This window comes from Drosophila suzukii, unplaced genomic scaffold, assembly GCF_043229965.1.
Source record: "Drosophila suzukii unplaced genomic scaffold, CBGP_Dsuzu_IsoJpt1.0 scf_4, whole genome shotgun sequence".
Lineage (NCBI taxonomy): Eukaryota > Metazoa > Arthropoda > Insecta > Diptera > Drosophilidae > Drosophila > Drosophila suzukii.
Window position 1 is genome coordinate 1,187,572 of NW_027255927.1, and position 22,280 is coordinate 1,209,851.

General features: G+C 38.1%; 1 protein-coding gene across 4 annotated transcripts in view; it reads left to right on the forward strand.

Moving 5' to 3' along the window:
- scaf (inactive serine protease scarface) overlaps positions 1–10,807 on the forward strand; it is a 57,312-nt gene extending 46,505 nt beyond the window's left edge. For 3 of the 4 annotated variants that reach the window (XM_017070562.4, XM_065868537.2, XM_065868539.2), the window contains one exon: positions 2,704–4,077. In XM_017070562.4, the coding sequence (XP_016926051.2) occupies positions 2,704–2,996 (293 nt within the window). In that variant the 3' untranslated portion in view covers positions 2,997–4,077. Of the gene's footprint in view, positions 1–2,703; positions 4,078–10,712 lie in introns of those variants that run through there. The other variant, XM_065868538.2, reaches the window with a different exon arrangement.
- The last annotated feature ends 11,473 nt before the right edge of the window (positions 10,808–22,280 follow it).

The window sequence follows — 22,280 nt, forward strand, 5'->3', positions numbered from 1 at the left end:
TCATCAAAACCTATCGATTGACCTAAAAAGTTTGCCACGCCCACTCTAACGCCCACAAACCGCCCAAACCAGTGACGCCCACAATTTGCCTGCTAGATATAAAAATTTTAACTGAAATGTATTGGTGTCGTCAATACCTATCGATTGATCCAAAAATAAATTTGCCACGCCCACTCTAACGCCCATAACACTTAAATCTGTCTACCGCCGGTAGGTGGCGCATTTTAATCTCGCTTTGCTGCTTGCATATCTCCATTTCCCTTTGAGTAACGGGTATCTGATAGTCGAGGTACTCGACTATAGCGTTCTTCCTTGTTTTAACTAAAAACGTACGAAATCTCACGTGTATTTGCTCTTTTGTATTTAAAACAAAAAAATGAAGAAATTGTCAAGAGACGTTGAAGATTCAGAAGTAAACCTAACTGAAAATGGATGTTCGACACGAATAATATCTAAAAAGTTAAAAATCAGGCAATCAGCAGTCATTCGTGGGCAAAAAAGGAGCAACGCGGTACAAAGAAGTGGTCCACGTCGAATTTTGCCTGATGCAGATGCAAGGCTTATGATGCAAAAAATTAAAAATGAGAAAAATTGTAAGTTCAAGGGTGCATCCGCAGCCATAGGGAAGCTCGTCAGCCAGTGGACAGCTCAGGAATCTGCATGCCAAATCTCAATAGCCCAGTTCTTGTAGTTTCCGAGATCTCAGCGTTCATCCGGACAGACAGACAGACGGACAGACGGACATGGCTAGATCAACTCGGCTAGTGATCCTGATCATGAATATATATACTTTATGTGGTCGGAAATGCTTCCTTCTACCTGTTACATACTTACCGACAAATCTAGGTATACTGGACTTTTTCTACGAGTAACGGGTATATAAAGATGTGACTAGAGATCAAAATAAGTTAGATTTTTGGAAATTAAGGTCTTTAGAAGGAGGAGTACTGATATGATTGCATTGTTTACATTGGTTACCCTATAACTTATTATATCGTTGGACATAGAACCGTCTGTGTAGGGTAATTTGTGTTTGGGGAGGGTGTTTTTCAATGATTGAACAAGTTGTTAATATATTGTGGGAGAAGGGCTTGTTTCCTATGGCAGCTAAACTCGAAATTCAGAACTAATTAAAAAATGGTATTTCCAAGAGTAGAAGTTTACACGTTAAAGAACACCAAAGAAATAATTTTTATACCCCTTACTCGTAGAGTAAAAGGGTATACTAGATTCCTCGGAAAGTATGTAACAGGCAGAAGGAAGTGTTTCCGACCCCATAAAGTATATATATTCTTGATCAGGATCACTAGCCGAGTCGATCTAGTCATGTCCGTCTGTCCGTTTGAACGCTGAGATCTCGGAAACTATGAGAGTTACAATACTGGGATAAGGCACGCAGATTCCTGAGATTCTTGCGCAGCGCAAGTTTGTTTCAGTAGAGTGCCGCGCCCACTCTAACGCCCACAAACCACCCAAAACTGAAATGTATTGGTCTCGACAATACCTATCGGTTGGTCCAAAAAAAAATTCGCCACGCCCACTCTAACGCCCATAACGCTTAAATCTGTATACCGCCGGTAGGTGGCGCATTTTAATCTCGCTTTGCTGCTTGCATATCTCCATTTAGCTGAGTAACGGGTATCTGATAGTCGAGGTACTTGACTATAGCGTTCTTCCTTGTTTCTAATGTTTTATTCCGATTATTCATATGAGAGCTATAAGATATAGTTGTCTGATCCGGCTGGTTCCGACTTATATACTACCAGCAAGAGAAATAATACTTTTGGGAAAGTTTCAGCCCGATACCTTTAAAACTGAGAGACTAGTTTGCGTAGAAACGGACGGACAGACGAACAGACGGACAGAAGGACATGGCTAGATCGACTTGTCTATTAATGCTGATCAAGAATATATATACTTTATGGGGTCGGAAACGTCTCCTCCACTGCGTTGCAAACTTCTGACTTCTATAACAAGAAAGGAAGTTAGCTTCAGCAAGCCAAAGTTTGTATATCCTTGCAATTATAATTATTACATTTAATTCGAAATTCTTGAAAATGCACATAATAATATTCCCAATAGTATAAGATAATATGTCATAAAACACCAAAGCTATAATTTGCTTCATATTATTTTCCTACCAATTTTCCGATTGTTCCTATGGCAACTAATTGATATAGTCGACCGATTTTGATAAAATTAAATTCAAAATTCAGAACTAATTAAAAAATTTTATTTCCAAGCGTAGGAAATTATATGTTAAAAACACCAAGTATATAATATAATATAATGTAATATAAGGGCATGGCTAGATCGACTCGTCTAGTCATGCTGATCAAGAATATATATACTTTATGGGGTCGGAAACGTCTCCTTCACTGCGTTGCAAACTTCTGACTGAAATCATTATATCCTCAGCAAGGGTATAAAAACTATTTCTTTCAAATGTCTTCTCTTTATTAAAGATTGGGTGATCAAATTTTAACACAACCTAGATTATTATAAAAGAAGATTTCTGCGTCGTTTATTTTTTTCTTCTTATAACTGTTGCCGAGTCATGACCAATTGTATAAGGGGAATCTTTCTTTTAAAAACGCAGAGGGTCCAAACGGGACACTGTCTTGGAAATTTGTATGAGAATGGTGTTTTAACTAAATTTTTCCAAGCTTATACTCCAGTTTTAAAACTCTTTTTATTCAACAGTTCACGAAGAGGGCGCTCTGATGCACGTAACCGACACCTCTGCGCTAGGCCGCAGTGAGTGTGGTGCCGATTCCAGCAGCGTGTGCAGTGCCACCAAATTTGATGCCTGCCAGTTCGACGTGGGCAGTGCTCTGGCCTGCGGGAGCGGTTCAAACATCCGCCTTAAAGGAATCTTCGCCGGCGAGAATTCCTGCGGGGACGGCCAGACAGTCCGCTTTGCCAAGCCGGACATAAAGTGGATCAACAAGGCCTTCGCCGACAAGAATAAGCCGCTCCTTCTGAAGCGATTTTAAGAAATATATGTATGAAGATGAGGAGGCAGTTCAATAGCCGGAGTAAATACGACAGAACCTTATTTCTTCCTTTACGTTTTATTCAAATACATATGTGCATGTATGTGCATTGGGCGAACTTTTTTTTTGCAATTTTTAAGGCCATACTCTCACCCTATTATTTATTACTTTTTGGTGCCCCTAATGCATAACTTAAAGAAAACAATCAGTTTAAGACGGTGTGCAAAGGTTCTTAACATTCTTAAGCCAATATGTCTATATGCTAAAGATTTCATTTTTTACATCGTCAGTTTCAAGCTCTGAAGTCGTTCGTAAAATTGGAACCCCTGGAAACCAAATAATACTTAAATATAATAGTGAATACAGTGATAACCTAAAATAACATTTAAAATCTTATAAATTGTATTTGTGAATTTCTTTATGCTAACATTGCCCTTAATCTTTAAAATTAAAAAATGCGTTCGGTATTTCAATGTGAATCCCACAAAATTCTTTACAGGCATAGCTTTAAAAAAGTAGCCAAAATAAAATTTTTATTGCTGGGGGACCAAACACGGTCATTTTCGTCCAGAGACAAGTTTTACGAACTATGTGAGTCATTTTTACTGATAGTTTGAGTCCATTATTATGAAAAATTATTGTTTTCGCATAATTTAATTTGTACATACAACTACCATTTTAGATAGTGAGCTCATTTGACCTCAAAAAAGTCCACCTTAATGTACATACATACATATGTATGTAGAACGAATTCAGATTTGTAGTTAATACGCAATGCGAGATGTAAAATATTTAATTACTTATAAAATATATATATACATTCCATAAATAATTTTGATTCATTCAATTTAAATTAAACCAACCACTTTTATGTATTGAACTATTAATTAGTTTTAAGATGCTCACTTTACTGGCATATATATGTACTTGGGTAATATGGTAACCCTACACTTGTCAACCGCACCTATAACTCTACTGCAACAACTACAGTGCTGAACTAAACTGTTGGCACACTAAGCATCCTAAAACTTCAACTGCGACTTTCTTCCTCTAATAAATGTATTATAAAAACAAGAAAGAACGAGTACCTCGACTATCAGATACCCGTTACTCAGCTAAAGGGACTAAAGGGAAATGGAGATCTGCAAGCAACAAAGCGAGATTGAAATGCGCCACCTACCGGCGGTAGACAGATTTAAGCGTTATGGGCGTTAGAGTGGGCGTGGCAATTTTTTTTCATTTCAGTTAAAATTTGTATCTAGCACGAAAATTGTGGGCGCCACAGGCTTGGGCTGCTTGTGGGCGTTAGAGTGGGCGTGGCATATTCGCGTAACAAACTTGAGCTGCGTACAAGGCTACGGAATCTAAATCTGAGATCCCAATTCTCTATCTTTGATAGTTTCCGAGATATCAACGATAGTCTCTGATTAGCATTCGTTGTAGTCAGACGTGTTTTCTTTTCGCTATGAATTCTTATTCGTGCTCCGAGTGCAATGCTGAAGTTACAGCAGCGCAGCTTCGCGGTTTTGATGGGGTTCGTTGCTCATCGCTTTGTCGTCGTACTTTTCACACTGCATGTGTTGATCTCCCGGAGGATGCTATTAGATTATTAACTATTATGCCGAATCTACTCTGGCAGTGTGATCGCTCTGTTGTGAGTAATGATTCATACTCCAAAATCGATAAAGTAATGGAAGAACTTCATGACCTGAAGAGTCTATACATGGATTTAAATTCAAAGTTTCTGAAGGCTTTTCCCAATTCTACCACTGACAATAGCAATGTCAGTCAGCGTAAAAAAGTGGTGAAACCATTGGCTCCACCTTCTTCAATTGGTCGTCAAGCCAACCTTGCAGACCTGATACCCCCCGCACCAGTTTCTACTGCCGCCAGGAACCATGCAAAGAATAACAGGAACAAGAGGCAAATAGTTGGTCAAGCTCCTAATTGTGAACTTCTCGAAGTTGTGCCGAGCAATAAATTCCTTCATATTGGTAGATTCAGAGCGCACGTAAAATCTGATTCTGTGTGTGAATATGTTACAAATAAGCTAGGTGTGGATACCGCCACCATAATTTGCAAGCCCTTAGTCAAAACTGGTGTAGATGTTGCTACACTGGAATTCGTCAATTTTAAATTAGGAATACCTGAGCAGCACTTTCAGACTGTGTTTAGTGATGCGTTCTGGCCCAATCCAATCAAGATCAGTCCACAGGGATAGGCCGATTGTTGATGGGAACGTTCTGGATTTGCACAATCATCATACATCGGAATCAAAAAACCCTCAATAATCGGCGCCTATGGTGTCGATTTGACTACGGCAAATTTTTATGATCCTCTTCCTCATCTTCATGCTACTTATTCGCAATGTCAACGTCCGCTGGTTTCGATATCGCTAACTGCTACCATTACTCTCTCATACGCCGCTCCCAGTGCACTGTTAAGTATTGGGCGCCCGTCACTCACAAATCAAAAACATTATCTGCTGGATTTTTCCTTTCTTGTTCCGTCTAACGTTCATCAAACGCTCACTGGAGAGGCGTTGTCACCAGATTCCGTTAAGATTCCCGCTCTAAGCGCTCTCTTCGGAGATGTGCACTCATCACAATCAAAGTAACATCGGCATCAGCTGGATTTGTCGTTGCCTATTTCGCGCGACGTTTGTCAAACGCTCTCTGGAGAGCTGCTCTCATCATATTTCATCAAGATTCCCGCTCTAAGCGCGCTCTTCGGAGTTGTGCGCTCATCACCGTCAAACAAACAACAACGTCAGCTGGAGTTTTCGTTGTCTGTTTTTCGCGACATTCGTCAGACGTTGATCGATGAGGCGCTCTCATCATATTCAATCACTCATCTCCCTCTAAGCGCGCTCTCTGGGGATGTGCATGCATCACTATCAAAGCAACAACAACATCAGCTTGAGCTGTCGTTTTCTGTTTCGGACGACGATCGTCAAACGCTCTTTGGAGAGCCGACCTCATCATACTTCATCAAGATTCCTGCTCTAAGCGCGCTCGTCGGAGTTGTGCGCTTATCACAATTGAACCAACAACAACGTCAGCTGGAGTTGTCGTTGTCTGAATTGTGTTACGTTCGTCTAATGCTCACAAAAACTCAACGGCTGGAGCTTTCAAATTTTGCTCTGAGTGATACTCGTGATCACAGTATCATTTCCTTATTACCGCGCTCCTCTCTGACGCTACGAAATTGCTTGAATTTCTCATCGACTGCTTTGTGTGGCTCTTCCCGATGGCAGCATCAACAACAACTTTGTCCATCTCTCCCCAACTTGGATAGATATGCTCTGTTAACGGCGACATTGCCATCGCTGTTAAGTACTAGTTGCTCTTTACTAAAAGTATCTAGCAAACTTAGGGAATGCATCGATCCTAGTCTGCATGAAAAAATTTGTATTAAAAACACTACATTACTGAAGGCGATCTGCGGGCCTACAACATTGGGAACGCATGAACAAATACTTCCTAGGGCATTGGACTATGATGCCTTAAATGCGAATCCGGAAATTGTTGATCGTGCTATTGTGAGTACGGCCCCACTAAAAATTTATTTTCAAAACATCTCCGGAATGCGGACAAAGGCGGAGCAAGTATACCTTGCCACATCCCAATGCGAGTTTGATGTTATAGTTTTAGTTGAAACATGGCTCAACATAAACTTTTACTCAAATGAATTCTTCGACTCCAATTTGTACCATGTGTTCCGCAAAGACAGAGATAGCCCGAAAACCCACTGTGCTAGAGGGGGTGGTGTAATTGTTGCTGTTCGCTGCAATTTGCGCTGCTTGTCAATTGGACTTCTCATTGAAGATACCCTTCTTGATCAAGTTGCGGTGTCGATAATTGGAGAATCGGAATCGCTGCAAATTGTGGTGTCATACATACCACCGAATGGTTCATATAAACTTTACAAGGCTCATCTGGAAAACATTACCATCAACATATCTGTGTGATTGGAGACTTTAATCTATCATCCCTCGTTTGGTCTCAGGATCCGGAGCATCATTCTTCACTGCCAAGCAACATACATCAACCACACGAGATTCTTTTCATCGATGATATTTTCAGTATGGGCTTAATACAAGTCAATAATATATTCAACAACTTACATAAAATTTTAGACTTAGTATTCCTTAGCGCTGATATTAACTTTTCTTTAGTCCAATGTAGTTCACCTATAAGCAATTGTGATATCCATCATAGACCATTGCTACTAGGTATAAACTTTTACAGTTTTGCGCCTTTAGCTGAATATACACCTAGATTTATTTTCAATGAAACCAGCCTTTGTGCCATCAGAAATGAGATCTCTGCCATTAACTGGGAGTCAGTTTTATCACATGTCAGTTTGGAGTAGTGTTATGACACATTTTTAGTTGTTATTTTAAATATCATTAAGAACAATGCTCGAGAAAGGGTCCACAATTCGTTAAAGTTGCCATGGTATACGAAAGGTTTGAAAAAGCTTAAAAATCTTCGAAATAAATTCTATAAAAGGGTTTTAGTTACACAGGATCCTGGTGATTGGAATAGACACTTGCAGCACAAACGAGAATTTGAATTTCTAAATAAATTTCTTTACAATCAGTATATAGCGAGTGTTGAGAACGGCCTAAAAAGTAATCCCAACTCTTTTTGGCGATTCATCAATTCAAAGAAAAGTGCTTCTTCAGTTCCATCTGCTATGTTCCTAGGGAATTTATCTTCCAATTCAAATACAGAAATTGCAATTCTCTTTGCCTCTTATTTTAAAGCTAATTTTGAGCCAACAGCAGCCTGGAATGATTCTCAAACCTTAAATGCAATCACTCCTCTATTGAATTTAGGTAGTTTAACCGTGCTAGAAGAGAATATTCATAGGGCTGTGGAAGACGTGGATGAATTGTACACTCCGGACTGTGATGGGATTCCGGCCTACTTTCTGAAACATTGTATGGAGGTGCTATGCGTTCCACTAAAAATTCTGTTTGATAAATCACTTTCTAGTGAACACTTTGCGGATAGATGGAAGGTCGCATCCGTGACTCCAATTTTAAAATCAGGGCCGAAGAATAACATTGCCAGTTACCTATAGCAAAGATCAGTAATATCGCTAAACTCTTCGAACGCATTGTTGCCCATAAATTATCATTTCTTGGAAAAACATATACAAGCACTTCTCAGCATGGTTTTGTTGCAGGTCGGTCAACTACGACTAATCTTGCCGTTTTCAGCAACTATTGCATTCATGCCTTTAATATGCGATATCAGGTTGATGATATTTACACCGATTTTGCGAAAGCCTTTGACAAAGTTAGCCACAGTGCCCTACTGGCAAAACTGGCCCGCTTGGGTATACATTCGGCACTACTAAATTGGATAAAATCATATTTACACCATCGACTTTATAGAGTTAATATTAATGGAAAATTCTCGGATTCCTATTTGGCAACCTCTGGCCTCCCTCAGGGGAGTGCTATGGGACCTCTGCTTTTCATCATTTTCATTAATGATGTGAGGTTCTGTCTATCTTCAGAGTGTCTCCTGTATGCAGATGATTTAAAAATTTTTAAGTCTATTAAATTAGCGACAGACTCACAATTGGTTCAACATGACTTAGTTTCCTTGAGCTCTTGGTGTAGCCGAAAATCGCTTCCTCTTAACATAAGCAACTGCTTCTATGTCACTTACAGTAAATCCGCATACGATATCGTCACATCTTATAATATCAATGGTCAACCTCTACAACTGCGGCAGGAATCCTTGGATCTAGGAGTGTTGTTTGACTCAAAATTTAATTTTGCAGCACACTTCGATTACATCATGCCCAGGGCCTATGCTATGTTTGGATTTGTGAAACGGAACGCATCGCTATTCACGGATCCCTACACCAAACTTGCGCTTTATTTTGCATTTGTCCGATCTAAACTAGAATATGCGTCTCTTATTTGGAATCCCTTCACTACCACTCATGGAAACAGAATAGAACGTTTACAGAAACAGTTTTTGAAATTCGCGTTGTTGCCGCTAAGGTTTTTAGACCCTACCCCTTCATACCACCAGCAATGTAGGCTTGTTCACCTACCATCCCTTGAGCATCGTAGAAGTATCCTCGCCATTTGCTTCATCTCTGATTTGTTGGATAGTAATATTGACTGTCCAGAACTGCTATCGAAAGTTGGTTTTCACACCCCGCCTAGGAAACTTCGGAATTTTGATCCCTTTTTCCTCGAGCTGCGGCGGACAAATTATTCCAAAAACGAGCCCCTCTTGTGAGGATGCGTGAAACACGCCCTCCACATTTCGCCATTTCTATTCTTTTCGCCACGAAGGCATACAATTGGAGATTACGCCACGAAGGCCATTTATTTATAAGTTATAATATATAATATAATTATAATATAAGTCGTTACGCCACGAAGGCAATTTATTTAAGTTCAAACTAGAAGCTAAGCTTATCCGATTTAAATATTGCCCGCACCAGGGCTGGAAAACCACCCAGTGTTGGTCGACCGAGGGCCAACAGCTGATAGTGCCGATAGCGATAGGCGGGAGGTTCGATAAGAAACTGTGTTGGGAAACGAAGAAACCCGGCAAGCCGGGCTTACATGCGGCCGCAAGGTCGGAAGCTCGCTCTCATTCTCGAATGGCAGCCAAGGCGATCAGACCTAGGAGCGGACTTCAACCCGGAGTGGTACAGCGGCACGAGCGTCGGCACGCCGTATCCAAGGAGTAAGTGGGACAGACAAAAGCGATCAGACTGAGTGCGAGTAGGGGTAGTAGTAGTAGTACTAGCGAATAATAAAGACAAGAGAGAATGAAGAAGTATGTGTCCGTGTGAATTTGTGCATTTTTCGGGAACCCACGTGCAGTGATTTGTGCCGGTCGGGAATCGTGATTTGTGTCGGTCGGGAATCGTGTTGCGCCAGAGCTGCTTACTCAGTGCAAACGACCACCCGATCGCCCACAAGGAGCATAGGAAAGGATCGCCTCTGGCCACCCTCTCCTGGGAACCCCGCCCCAAATACGGTTTAGGTAGTCGCGAGCCACGTGCAGTGATCTGTGCCAGTCGGGAATCGTGTTGCACCGGAGAAGCTTACTCAGTGCAAACGACCACTCGATCGACCACAGGGAGCACAGGGAAGGGTCGCCTCCGGCCATCCTCCCCTCGGATCCCTACCCCCCTACCCCAGTAGCTTGTGAGTCGCACATCCAGGGGGAACGGCCACGCCGTCCAGTTTTGTTGGTATTTTCTCAGGGATCGGCTACGCCGCTCGTTTCGTTAGTATTTTTGCCGGGAGCAGCCCCGCCCTCCACTATACCTTTCGGGTACCGTGTTGCGCTAGAGCTGCTTACTCGGTGCAACGCGGATACTCTGGCCTCCTTTCCCCACAAATCCCCGCGGCAACTCCCCGTCCAGTTTCGTCCCAACACTTTTCTACAAATTTAACTGTAGAGGACCCTGGCCGGACTGAGTTTTATCCCAGCCATTGAAAAAGTTCCTTACACTCTATAGGGCCTTATATGAGTCTAACGCACTTCCAATTGATATGCAATTGGACTACTTCTCAAGTAAATCAAATCTGAAGCATAGGTTAGTCAATTATTTTGTAAATTTTAGTACGTAAGATAAGTTGTTGAAATGTTCAAGTAGCCAGTAAAGAAATTCCGTTGGCGAAATGAAATAAATAAATAAATATTTACGATTTTTTCGTTTCAGTTAAAATTTTTATACTAGCATCAAAACTGTATAAGCCAGTTTTGGGCGGTTTGTGGGCGTTACAGTGGGCGCGCTGCTGAAACAAACATGCGCTGCGTAAGCAGCTCAGGAATCTGCACGCCAATTCTCAATAGCCTAGCTCTTATACTTTCCGAGATCTCAGCGTTCATCCGGACGGACAGACAGACGGACATGGCTAGATCGACTCGGCTAGTGATCCTGATCAAGAATATATATACCTTATGGGGTCGGAAACGCTTCCTTCTGCCTGTTACATACTTTCCGACGAATCTAGTATACCCTTTTACTCTACGAGTAACGGGTATAACAAGGAAGAACGCTGTAGTAGATTAGCTCGACCATCAGATACCCGTTACTCAGCCAAAAGGAAGCAAACGGAGATGAAGATATACGAGCAGCAAAGCGAGATTGGAATGCGCCACCTACCCGCGATCTCAATACATGGCCACGTGGGCGGTATAAAGATTTAAGCGTTATGGGCGTTGGAGTGAGCGTGGTCAGTAGTAGGAAAACGCGGATTCTGGGACAATTAGCATATTAATGGCCCCCGCCCCCCCTCCCCCCTCATTTACGTATGCGGGTTCTGGGACAATTAGCATAATCCAATATATTAACTGATTTTAATGGGCTTTGAAGTCATAAAAATGTCACGATCATGTCTATAAAGAGTAAAATAAATTTGGGGTCAATCCCCACATCCCCATGTGACAATATTGATAATGTATCCTTCCCCTCATTATGTGTAATTAATAGTCAGGTGAGAAAGGTGCACGTGAGAAAGGTCGCACAACCAGGGTTTACAAAGGTTGTTATCTTAGAGGAACATATCCGATCATGTTGGGGAAAGGTGTGATCACGTACCCTTTTGCCTCATTATCACAGGTGTTGCTGTGCACGTGTGAAAGGTCGCACACCCAAAGTATTCAAAGATGGTTATCTTAGAGGAACATGTCCGATCATGTTGGGGAATAATGTTTCCTATGATTATAAAACTAATTTAGAAATCAAAAGAACCCCAATAAAATAAATCTCACAAGTTAATGATTCTCAGATGTGGAATATTTTCAAATACACATTTTTGTTTCCGCCCCAGAATGTTTAACTGGTAAATTGTCTAAGATTCTCTCCTTTCCACAAATCGGTCATAAACATGTCATAAAAGGGATTCAAGCTAGAGCTACCCGAACATGCGCACCTGTCAATTACCTGACCGCAATAAAAGGGACACCTGCACAACCCAGAAGGCGCACGCTCATTGACAAGATCATGGGCCTCACGCCAACGACCTCATACGACGTTCCCATAATAGGGGTTGAAATCACGACCGCGCAACAACTCGCAAGTAGCCGACATATCTCAGTCAAGGAAATATTTTCCATTTTCCGTACCTGTAATTTTAACTCGAAATAAAAAGTCAGAAGTTTATTTTGTAGCATAATAATACATTTATTCATTTATTTTGGTATTGCGAACATGTTTTATTATGTTATTTTATCATTTTCATTCTTTTTTCTAGATTATAGTATATATTCATAATGTTGAGTGCTTCCTTTTTGTAATCAGAAATTCGATGGCATACACAAGTATCAACTCAGTGGCTGCATCATTGCTCCACACGCAGGTGTCCATATGATTTCCATGAATAGATGTTTTCATGTTACCTCGTTCACATTCAAAGAGTTTGGATTGTATGAACTGGAGCCGTACATAGTGTGCATTGAACAGAATTCCGTCAAATACATTCAGAATGTTATTTATTTTAACTGAATGCATGTTGTCTATCTAAGTCAACAATCTCGTCTTACCCTTTTAAATATGCTAACACAATTTATAAGAAAATTTTATACAGGTTTTCATCTTCTTCTTTTACCCAAAAATATGCATTCTCGAAATTCAACAAATGAAAATCTTTGATTTTTCCTCTTCTTTTACCCAAAAATGTGGGTTCTCGAAATTCAACAAATGAAAATCTTTGTTTTTTCCAAACTGTCCCCAATTGGCTACCTAAGTATGATGGTGTGTATAAAAAATGACCTTTCCTTTCCCACCTGCAGCAAAGTATGTGCGACCTCTTCTAACCAACACTCTCCTTAATTTTATGATTCTGTGTCTCCTTTATCGATTTGATGGTGTCCTATTGGTTACACATGTATCAAATATTTTTCAAAATCAATACTTCTCATCTCTTCTAACCAATGAATAGTCGAACCTACTAGAATTACCTTAGTTTTTGAATTTAAGAAAATCTTAAGTATGCACCTCTCATCTTCAATATTATCGTTCACGCCCACTTCAAACACTATAAATGATCGAGGACAATAGTTAGTCTACCAAAAATAGTCTTGAAGTGGCTATGTCAAACACAACTTAAGTAAAAGTGAAAAAGTGATCGTGAAAAAAGAATTAAACCAAAACGAATAAAATAAAATGAATAACCAAAATCAGTTTTGTCAATCCTGCAAGTGTTTCTTGCTAAAGAATAAGTGGGCAAATCATGTGCGTTCGGAGTTGCATAAGCGAAATGCAATTCAACCCCTTGACGGAAGAGTCAAACAAATTTCTGAGGGATTCAAGGGAAGAATACTACATTACATGTATGTAAACGATGGATCGGACTTGATCTTACCAGAGAGTTTCTTGAGTGAAGCTGGATTGTCCCTGCTACCTCATCTCAGCATTCTGTTAGAAAGTTATACTTCAGCAAAAGTAAACTTTGAACTGTTTGCAGAGTATATACTTTTTAAAGAAGAATCTGAAGAAATTGATATGAAAAGTTTTCAAAGTAAAATGACGATCATGAATAAAGATTCTGACTTAGAAAATATCTTCCATGAACATACCATGGAAATAATTTCAAAAACACAAGAATTTCAAGAGAGAGATAGTGGATGGTCTCTTATAAAATTGATTCGCTTGGAAATGAATGTGAATCATTATACACCGATGGCTGGTTCATCTTTCATACCACTACCTCGTTTCCTTTTAACGAAAAAAGCAATAGTTAACGTTTGTAACGAAAATGATCATTATTGTTTTAAATGGGCTTTGATTTCTGCCTTAATAATTCGGCATATAATATTGATATATCGCTGGAGATAATTCGTATAAGTGATGAAATAATATTAGATTTCACAGGGTTGACTTTCCCCCTTGAAATAAAATGTATAAAAAAATTTTTAAAGAAGAATACTCATATGAGTTTAAACGTATTCGGATATGATGAAGAGACGAGGGAAATAATTGGACCGCTTTTTCAATCGGAAGTGGAAAAGCCTCTTCATATCAATATGATGTTTTTGGAAGAAGGTGGAAATGGACATTACATGTACATTAAAAATATTTCAAGGTAAATTCTTTTATACATTTTTATCTCTTTTAAGCAATTAACTAATTTGTATATATTTCTCTTTCAAAGACTAATGACTGCTCAAAGAGGAAATCAGAGGAGGGCGCAATTTTTCTGCAATGTGTGTTTGAATTTTTCCGGAACCCAGGAAGCTGCATTAAAACACAAGACGCTCTGCAGTAGGAAGGTTTCAAAGATGCCGCATCCCCAGAACAACACACTGGAATTTACCCAAGTTCAACATCAGCTTCAAGTTCCATTTGTTGTCTACGCGGATTTTGAATGCATTCTGGAACCAAAAAATTTTGAAGTGAGCCCAAATTATTTAATATTAATGAACATATTCCAATATCATATGCGTATTATATAAAGTGTGCTTTTGATTCTAGACTAGATAAATTTGTTTTAGAAACAGGAAAAAATTCGGGAGTAAGTTTTGTAGATTCATTGATAAAAAATTTAACTAAATTGAGTGATGACTACTTAAATAAAATAGTTCCTATGAGAATGACTTTGGATGACCAGCAAATATTTGATAATTCATTGAATTGTTCTATTTGTCAGAAAGATTTAGGGACTGATAGGGTTAGAGATCATTGTCATTTCACAGGTCGCTTTAGAGGTGCAGCCCACTCTAAGTGTAATTTGGATTATAAAGTTAACAAACTCATACCAGTATTTTTTCATAATTTTTCGAAATACGACTGTCATTTATTTATTCAAAAGTTGCGAAAGATTCCCGGTGAAATTTCCGTAATACCAATAAATAAGGACAACTATATTTCTGTCTCAAAGAAAATAAAAAGTTTAAGTGGAAATAGTTTTGAAATTCGTTTTCTCGATACATATAGATTTATGCCATCAAGTTTAGATACCCTAGCTTCTAATTTAGTTGATGATCAATTGAACACTGTAAAATCGTTTTTCAGTAATGATATAGAATTTCGACTAATGCGTAAGAAGGGTATATTTCCCTATGAATATTTAGATTCCGCTAGTAGACTCGAGGAAACTTCCCTCCCACCAAGGGAAGCATTCTATAGTAATTTAACGGATAGGGAATGCTCTCAGGAAGATTATGATCAAGCTCTTAAAGTTTGGTCGCATTTCTCTTGTTCCACTCTTAAAGATTATTTAGAATTATATTTAAAAACTGATGTATTTCTTTTAACCGACATTTTTGAAAGCTTCCGAAAAATTTGTATGCGAATTTATTCACTTGACCCAGCTCAGTATTTTACGACCCCTGGTCTATCTTGGGAGGCAATGTTGAAATCTACAAATATTCAACTTGAATTGCTGACAGATATAGATATGTATAGATTTATTCAAAGTAGCATTCGAGGTGGTTTAGTTCAATGTTGTCATAGATATACAAAAGCAAATAACAAATATTTGTCAGATTATGATTCCTCGAAGGAGTCTTCATTTTTAATGTATGTGGATGCGAATAACTTGTATGGTTGGGCAATGTCACAACCTTTATTTTTTATTTATTTATTTATTTATTTATTTGTTTATTTATATCCTAGCACTACAAGTGCACACTTATAATTATCGCGCTAGTCACATTGAGTTGATATTTTATATTATAATTATTTTTAAGTTATTAAAATAATTTCTCTCGCTCTTAATTAATATTAATGACTAACATCAAATTTTCGTAGTTTCTTAGTTACAATTATTATTGTTTTTAAAATATATATATTTTTATTTTTTTTATTTTTGTTTTGTTTTATTTCATTTTATTTAATTTTTATACTTATGTGTACTGGTATTTTAAAAGATCTTTTACTTTATTGTAAAATTGAGTTGCGCTCCTAATTGTTTTGTATTGGTGCGGTAGATTGTTCCATAGCCGGATACCATTTATGAAAAATTGCCTTCTCGAACACAGTGTTTGTATTCGAGGGCATATGTAATTTTTGGTTCTTACAGATGTGGCTGGGGTAAGTTTATTGAAAAGATATTTTGGTTCTCCACTCGTCACTATTTTGTGAAAGAAGATTAAAATTCTGAGATCGATCCAGGAGGTCAAGTTAAGGTCAAGTATTTTATATGTCAGTTCTGATACATGGTCAAAACGTCTTAAGTTAAACACATAACGGACAACTGAATTAAAAGCTACAGTTAATGTACGCAAATCCCGCGAATCACAATTTCCAAAAATTTCTATGCCGTAAAAGAGAGTGGGCAGGAGGATAACTTTGGCGATTAATAGTCTAACTTCCTCAGTTAAGAACGATTTGGAGAATGAAAATTTTCTCAGCAGAGCATATGTACGCCCTGTCGCTTTGGCTATATGGTTGCTCCATGATAAAGTATTGTTAAATGTTATGCCTAGATTAACTGCATTCACTTCATAGCTTATCGGCGTATGTTTTATGTATAATTTTTGGAGTGAAAGTGTTGAAAGTTGCTTTTTACCAATTACCAAGCACTTAGATTTTTTAGGATTTATACCCAAGCCATTTTCCTTTGCCCATTTTTCAATTAGCCACAACATTTTATTACTTATACGGACACAGTCATGTATTTCAGTTACGGGTCTACTAACATATATTTGGACATCATCAGCATATAAATGTACTTCACACTCAGACAGGATACTAGGGAGATCATTGACATATATAGAAAACAATAAAGGGCCTAGCACAGATCCCTGTGGCACTCCCCTGGATAAGTTCCGGAGAGAAGAAACTTGCGTTCCAGAGACGAATGCTTGAAACCTGTTCGTTAAGTACGACCTAATAAGCTTCGTCGCATTAGTTGAGAAATTAAACATATTCCTAAGCTTGGTACAGAGAATGTTATGATTCACAGAATCAAAAGCCTTGCTGTGGTCAAGGAGCGTCAAAAACGTTACCCAGTTAATGTCCAGTTCTTGTCTTATATCCTCTACAATATTTGTGATTGCAGTAATACAACTCCTTTTCTTACGGAATCCTGATTGTTTTTCATCAAGTAGAGAATTATTAGCTAAGTATAGTTGAATCTGTGAGGACATAAGGTTTTCAAAGACTTTTGATAGAAAAGGTAATATTAAAATAGGTCTATAGTCATTGTTTGGCTTAGGAATTGGGAAGATTTTGGCGTTTTTCCATATTAACGGAAATGAAGACGTTGTAATAGCCGTGTTAAAAATATATGTAATATGGGGCAACATTAAGGGGAGCAAAAGCTTAACAAATTTTGGACTCATATTATCGAGACCAACAGCATCAGACTTGACATGCAGAATACTAGCTAGGACATCACTTTGGTTTATACATATAAAGCTAAAACTATTATCACAGATGGGTTGAGTATTCAGGTACGGTTTGCATGTTGCTTCAGGTACATCTATTTCCAAAAACTTTTTGTTTATTAATTCGACATCCACCTCAGACTCTGTCTGTTGCTTACACTTTCCAATACCTAACCGTTTTAGTTTGTTCCATCTGTTTTTTGAGTTAACACAGTTATTAAATTGTATGTTATAATGCTCCTTCTTTGCTGATTTTATCTTTTTGTTTACTTTTACCCTAGCCTCTTTGTATTGTTTTCGAAATTCATCAGTTTTGTATCGCTTCCACCGGAGGTAAGCTACATCTCGCTGACGGGTTAGGTTTTTAATTTCACTACTGAACCATGGATTTTGCATTGGCTTAATCACCTTGGTCCTTAGGGGCACAAACTTGTTGAACAAATACTGGACGTTGTTGGTTAAAACCTCTAATTGACAATCTACATGGCGAAGATGGTAAATACATGACCAGTCACAACACAAAAATTCCGTTTTTAATTCATTATAGTTTATATTTTTGTAATCTCTATACGTAAAAGAATTGATTTTGCTGTCAAAGGTCAAGTCGTATGTTAAAAATATTAGGTCATGTCTGGAGAAGGCTGGTACAGAAACTTGGTCATAATGTATGATTTTGCTAGGGTCATTGATAAGAAATAAGTCAAGTAATGTATCACAGTGGCTGCTATAGTGCGTGGGAATCGTTTCGTTTACGGAAAACAAACCTAGGGTTTTAAAGTTATCTACGAGATGGCTTTCTGACAATAGGTTGCTATTAAAATCACCTGCCAATATGATGTCAGTGTACTCCAACGAAATGTCTGAAACAACATTAAGTAATGACCCGTAATCAATTGTCCGATTCGGTCCATATATGCAACCTAGAAGGGTTCTTCCATGGGATTTATTGGGAAGTTCTAATAGAATGTACTCGATAGTACTGTCACTTGGCTGTTTAAGTACCACTTTGCATTTCAGCTTCACATTCACGTATATAGCAACACCTCCTGCATGACCAGTACGGTCGGACCGATAAACATTAAAGCCTTCACAATCAATCATCAATCTTCTTTAGCAAACTTTGTGCATTTAAGTGAACAATTTTTAGACCAATTTTATAACTACTTATAGTTTTTATCATGGCACTAGCTATGGAACAAACTTCCTCATCCTGCATTGTTGTTATCAATGATTATTAGGGGCGCAATCTCAATATTCAATGTGTATCTTATACATTTCTTAACGTAAACTAGTTTTTAGCCTATCTTAATTAAGAGGATACGATTTATACGCTTAAGAACGAAAGCTATCAGCTTCAGGTCCAGCCGAAGCGTTAGTGAGAGATGTAGAATGTGGATCAGGCGAAAGATTAATGGACGAAAGTTCATCCATACTGTTAATGCAACAGACACCCTCTCTTCGAGTGCAGCGTACGTGCACAAGGCCGCGTCGTGTAAAGACAGCCGTAAGCATTTTATGTTTTTTCATGCGCATAGCCTCTTTAAAGATGAGATAATGCTCTTTTAACAATTGCTCATTTATATAAATTAACGCTTCTGAATTGAAACCCAGAAACTGCAAGCTAAGTTGTTTCTTGTGCTCGCGCCTGTACATTCCGACTTGACCAAGCAGCTTGATCTTTTCGCGTGGGTTTAGCATTTTAATTATTATCACCGGATCCACATGTGTTTGCTGTGATTTCCTTGCTCGGAAGATATCGCAGACTCTTGGTGGTGGAGTCAGCTGGAGATTAAAGCATAGCTTGTGATAGAGCGCTCTGAGATCTTCACCTTCGACATAGGGAACTCCATGAACCCTCAGATCACACGAGCTAGTTTCCCTGCATTGCGTTGCCGTCCTGACCTCCAGTGCACCCAACCTCTGACCTGCTGCTTGTAGATTTTCTACCTCCCGGTTCAGCGTCTCAACCCGCTCACCCATTCGGTCCCTCATGGAGCGAAGATCGGCAACCTCGCGCTCCAACGTCAGGACACGAGCATCCATTTGTTTTACTTCCCCGGCGATTTTGTCCAAGCGATCCATAAGGCTTCTGAGCATTCGCTGTTCAGCTTCCCGAACGGCCGACTCAATTTTCTCGGTTTGTTCCTCGAACCGAGTCTTTAGGAGCTCCAGAAGCTGAGGCGAATTTACATCCGAGATGCGTTCGCTGGCAGTTCCAGCATTGTTGCGGGTACGTTTAGTGGGTGGAGCAGAAGAACCCATGACTTTTTAAAGTGTATTTATTGTTTGATTTGGTTAAGGTTAGGTCGGTTGTGTTTGTATTGTATCTTTCGGATTTAATCTTTAAGTTTAAGTTGTAGCTTAGCTTGCAACCACTCACTGCTTTACCGACAAACTGCCTTACCGACAATAGTGAATATCGGCGATAGCGTAGCTGATGGGGCAACCTTTTTCTCTCTTGCACTCCGAAGATGCTGCCGCACCGATTGTCTCTTACTGAAGGTGCACGCACAACCGCACTTGTTGATCAGCAAGAATTTATTTTCTGATTTATAGAGTCAACTTTGTTTATTAGCACTATGTTGTGTTGTTCGCGGATAGGGCTAGTGGTATATTAGGCGGTTATAGACTTTCTTTACCATATAAAGATTTTAAGTGGATGTCTACCACAGATATAGACAATTTTGATATTAATAATATTCCAATCGATAGCAAATACGGTTTTTTTAAATTAATGAATAATTCTGTTTACGGAAAAACAATGGAAGATCCCGAGCGCAGGGTCGATATTAAGCTTGTTAGTACATGGGAAGCTCCGGATAGCTCGAAGACTGGATGAAAAGCACATTGTGCCACAACTTTAATTTCAAAATCCAATTTTCATAGTGCAACTAAAATAAATGATAATTTCTATGCAATTCAAATGAAAAGATTGTCCGTTCTATTTAATAAGCCAAAGTATTTAGGATTTGCAGTATTAGACTTATCGAAATGGAAAATGTATGATTTTCACTATCAATATATGAAGCCAAAGTTTCAGGAAAAATTACTCTCAAATTATATGGATACTGATTCATTTATCTATACATTAAAAACTGAAGATTTTTATAAAGATATTCGTAATGATCTTGAAGCAAAATTTGATACATCGGACTATTCAGATGAAAGAATTAATCTATATAACTTTAAAAGAGTTAACAAAAAAAGTTTAGGGTTTTTTAAAGATGAGCTTAACGGTAAACTCATGACAGAATTTGTAGGCCTGTGCTCAAAGGTTTATTGTTATAAAATAGATCAAGTTGAATCTTCACATAATAAAGCAAAGGGAGTGAGTTCACGAAATCTTACAATTGAGGACTATAAAAATGTTTTATTAACTGGGGCCTCACTATATGGTAATAGAACAATGTTTAGATCAAAAGCACATAAAATAACTACAGTTAAAGTAAATAAAAAAATTCTTTGTGGCAAAGATAACAAAAGAAAACGTAATGTTAATGGAACACAATTTTTAGAGTTAAGAAATGAAGACCATGGTACGACATCAATAAAACATCAGAGATTAATTGAAAAAGATATTTTAGAAAATGTTGAATGGCTAGAATCAAATTCATTTTGCTTGGGTGAGATGATAATTTTAGTTTTAAACATTGTACAAAAATGTTAATATTAAACTTATTATAAGATAAAATAAATATATAAATAAAAATTAATATACAAATAAAAATTAATTAAATAAATCATTTATTATACTACGAAATGTCTTCCTTGTTTATCCAGCTAGTCTTTGAAAACCCGAGCCACTTAACCAAAACTTTATTTCCTTTTCGCCTTACAACTTTTTCAACTAGGTATGTGTGGGGAAATCGTGTTTTTTTCAGTTCTTCTTTATAGAATCCGCCCTGAATCGGGCTACCGTCTAAATCTTCAAGTAAGTATGTTTTAGGGTACGTGTTCTTCACCTTTCTAATTTTAAAGATTTCTGTTGTATAGTTTGGTATATACCCTTTCTCAAAGACATGTTTATATTTACTGATACGAACGTGGTCCCCCTTACGGAATTTACTTGCAACAAATATTTTCAGGTAATCACCTGATGTTTGTAATATTTGTTTTTCATTGGAAGAATTGACTATACTTGGACTCATTTTTATTGTTCTATGCTCTCTATTATTATATTTATTAATTAATTGTTTATACATATCTATCCACTTATATTTTCCATTGAAACTAAACTCACGCCACATTAATTCTTTAAGAGTTATATTGAAACGTTCAACTATTGATGCTTTTAGAGTAGTGAAGGTTGAATAATGATTTAACCTATAAATTTTCATTAATACCTTAAATTTGCAATTAAAGAATTCAGTGCCATCATCAGTTTGCAGGTTTCTTGGTGTTCCATGACCCGATTTAAATATTCTCTCCATGGCTTGGGAAACATCATTTGCATTTTTTGATTTTAATGCCTCACCCCAAGCATATTTCGAAAATGTGTCTATAACAGTCAACAAGTATCGGTACCCATCATTAGATTTTGAAAAGGCTCCCATTTCAACCAAATCTGCTTGCCACAGATCGTTTATACCCCTTGTAATCACTTGTCTTGAAAGTTTTTTTGAGATGGTCCGTGCACCTCATTTACGATTTGTCGCTTAATCATATTCTTCTAATAGGCTGAAAAGCGACACCTTCTAACTCAATTGTGGTTTTTTTCGGTAATAATATCGGTTTTGTTACATATTTAAATTTATAGTCCTCAATGGTTTTAATCTTTTCCAGAACTTTGGCAAAAATTTGGTCAGCGCTGTCTGCCCTCTTATTATTCAATTCAATTTTATTTTCTAAGCTTGAAATTTTTGTGAGTCGACGATTAACATTTTGAGTTATAGTTTTTCTTAAATCTTCTCCCAACTTTCCGAGGATCTCATCAGTATATTGTTTCGTTGCTAGA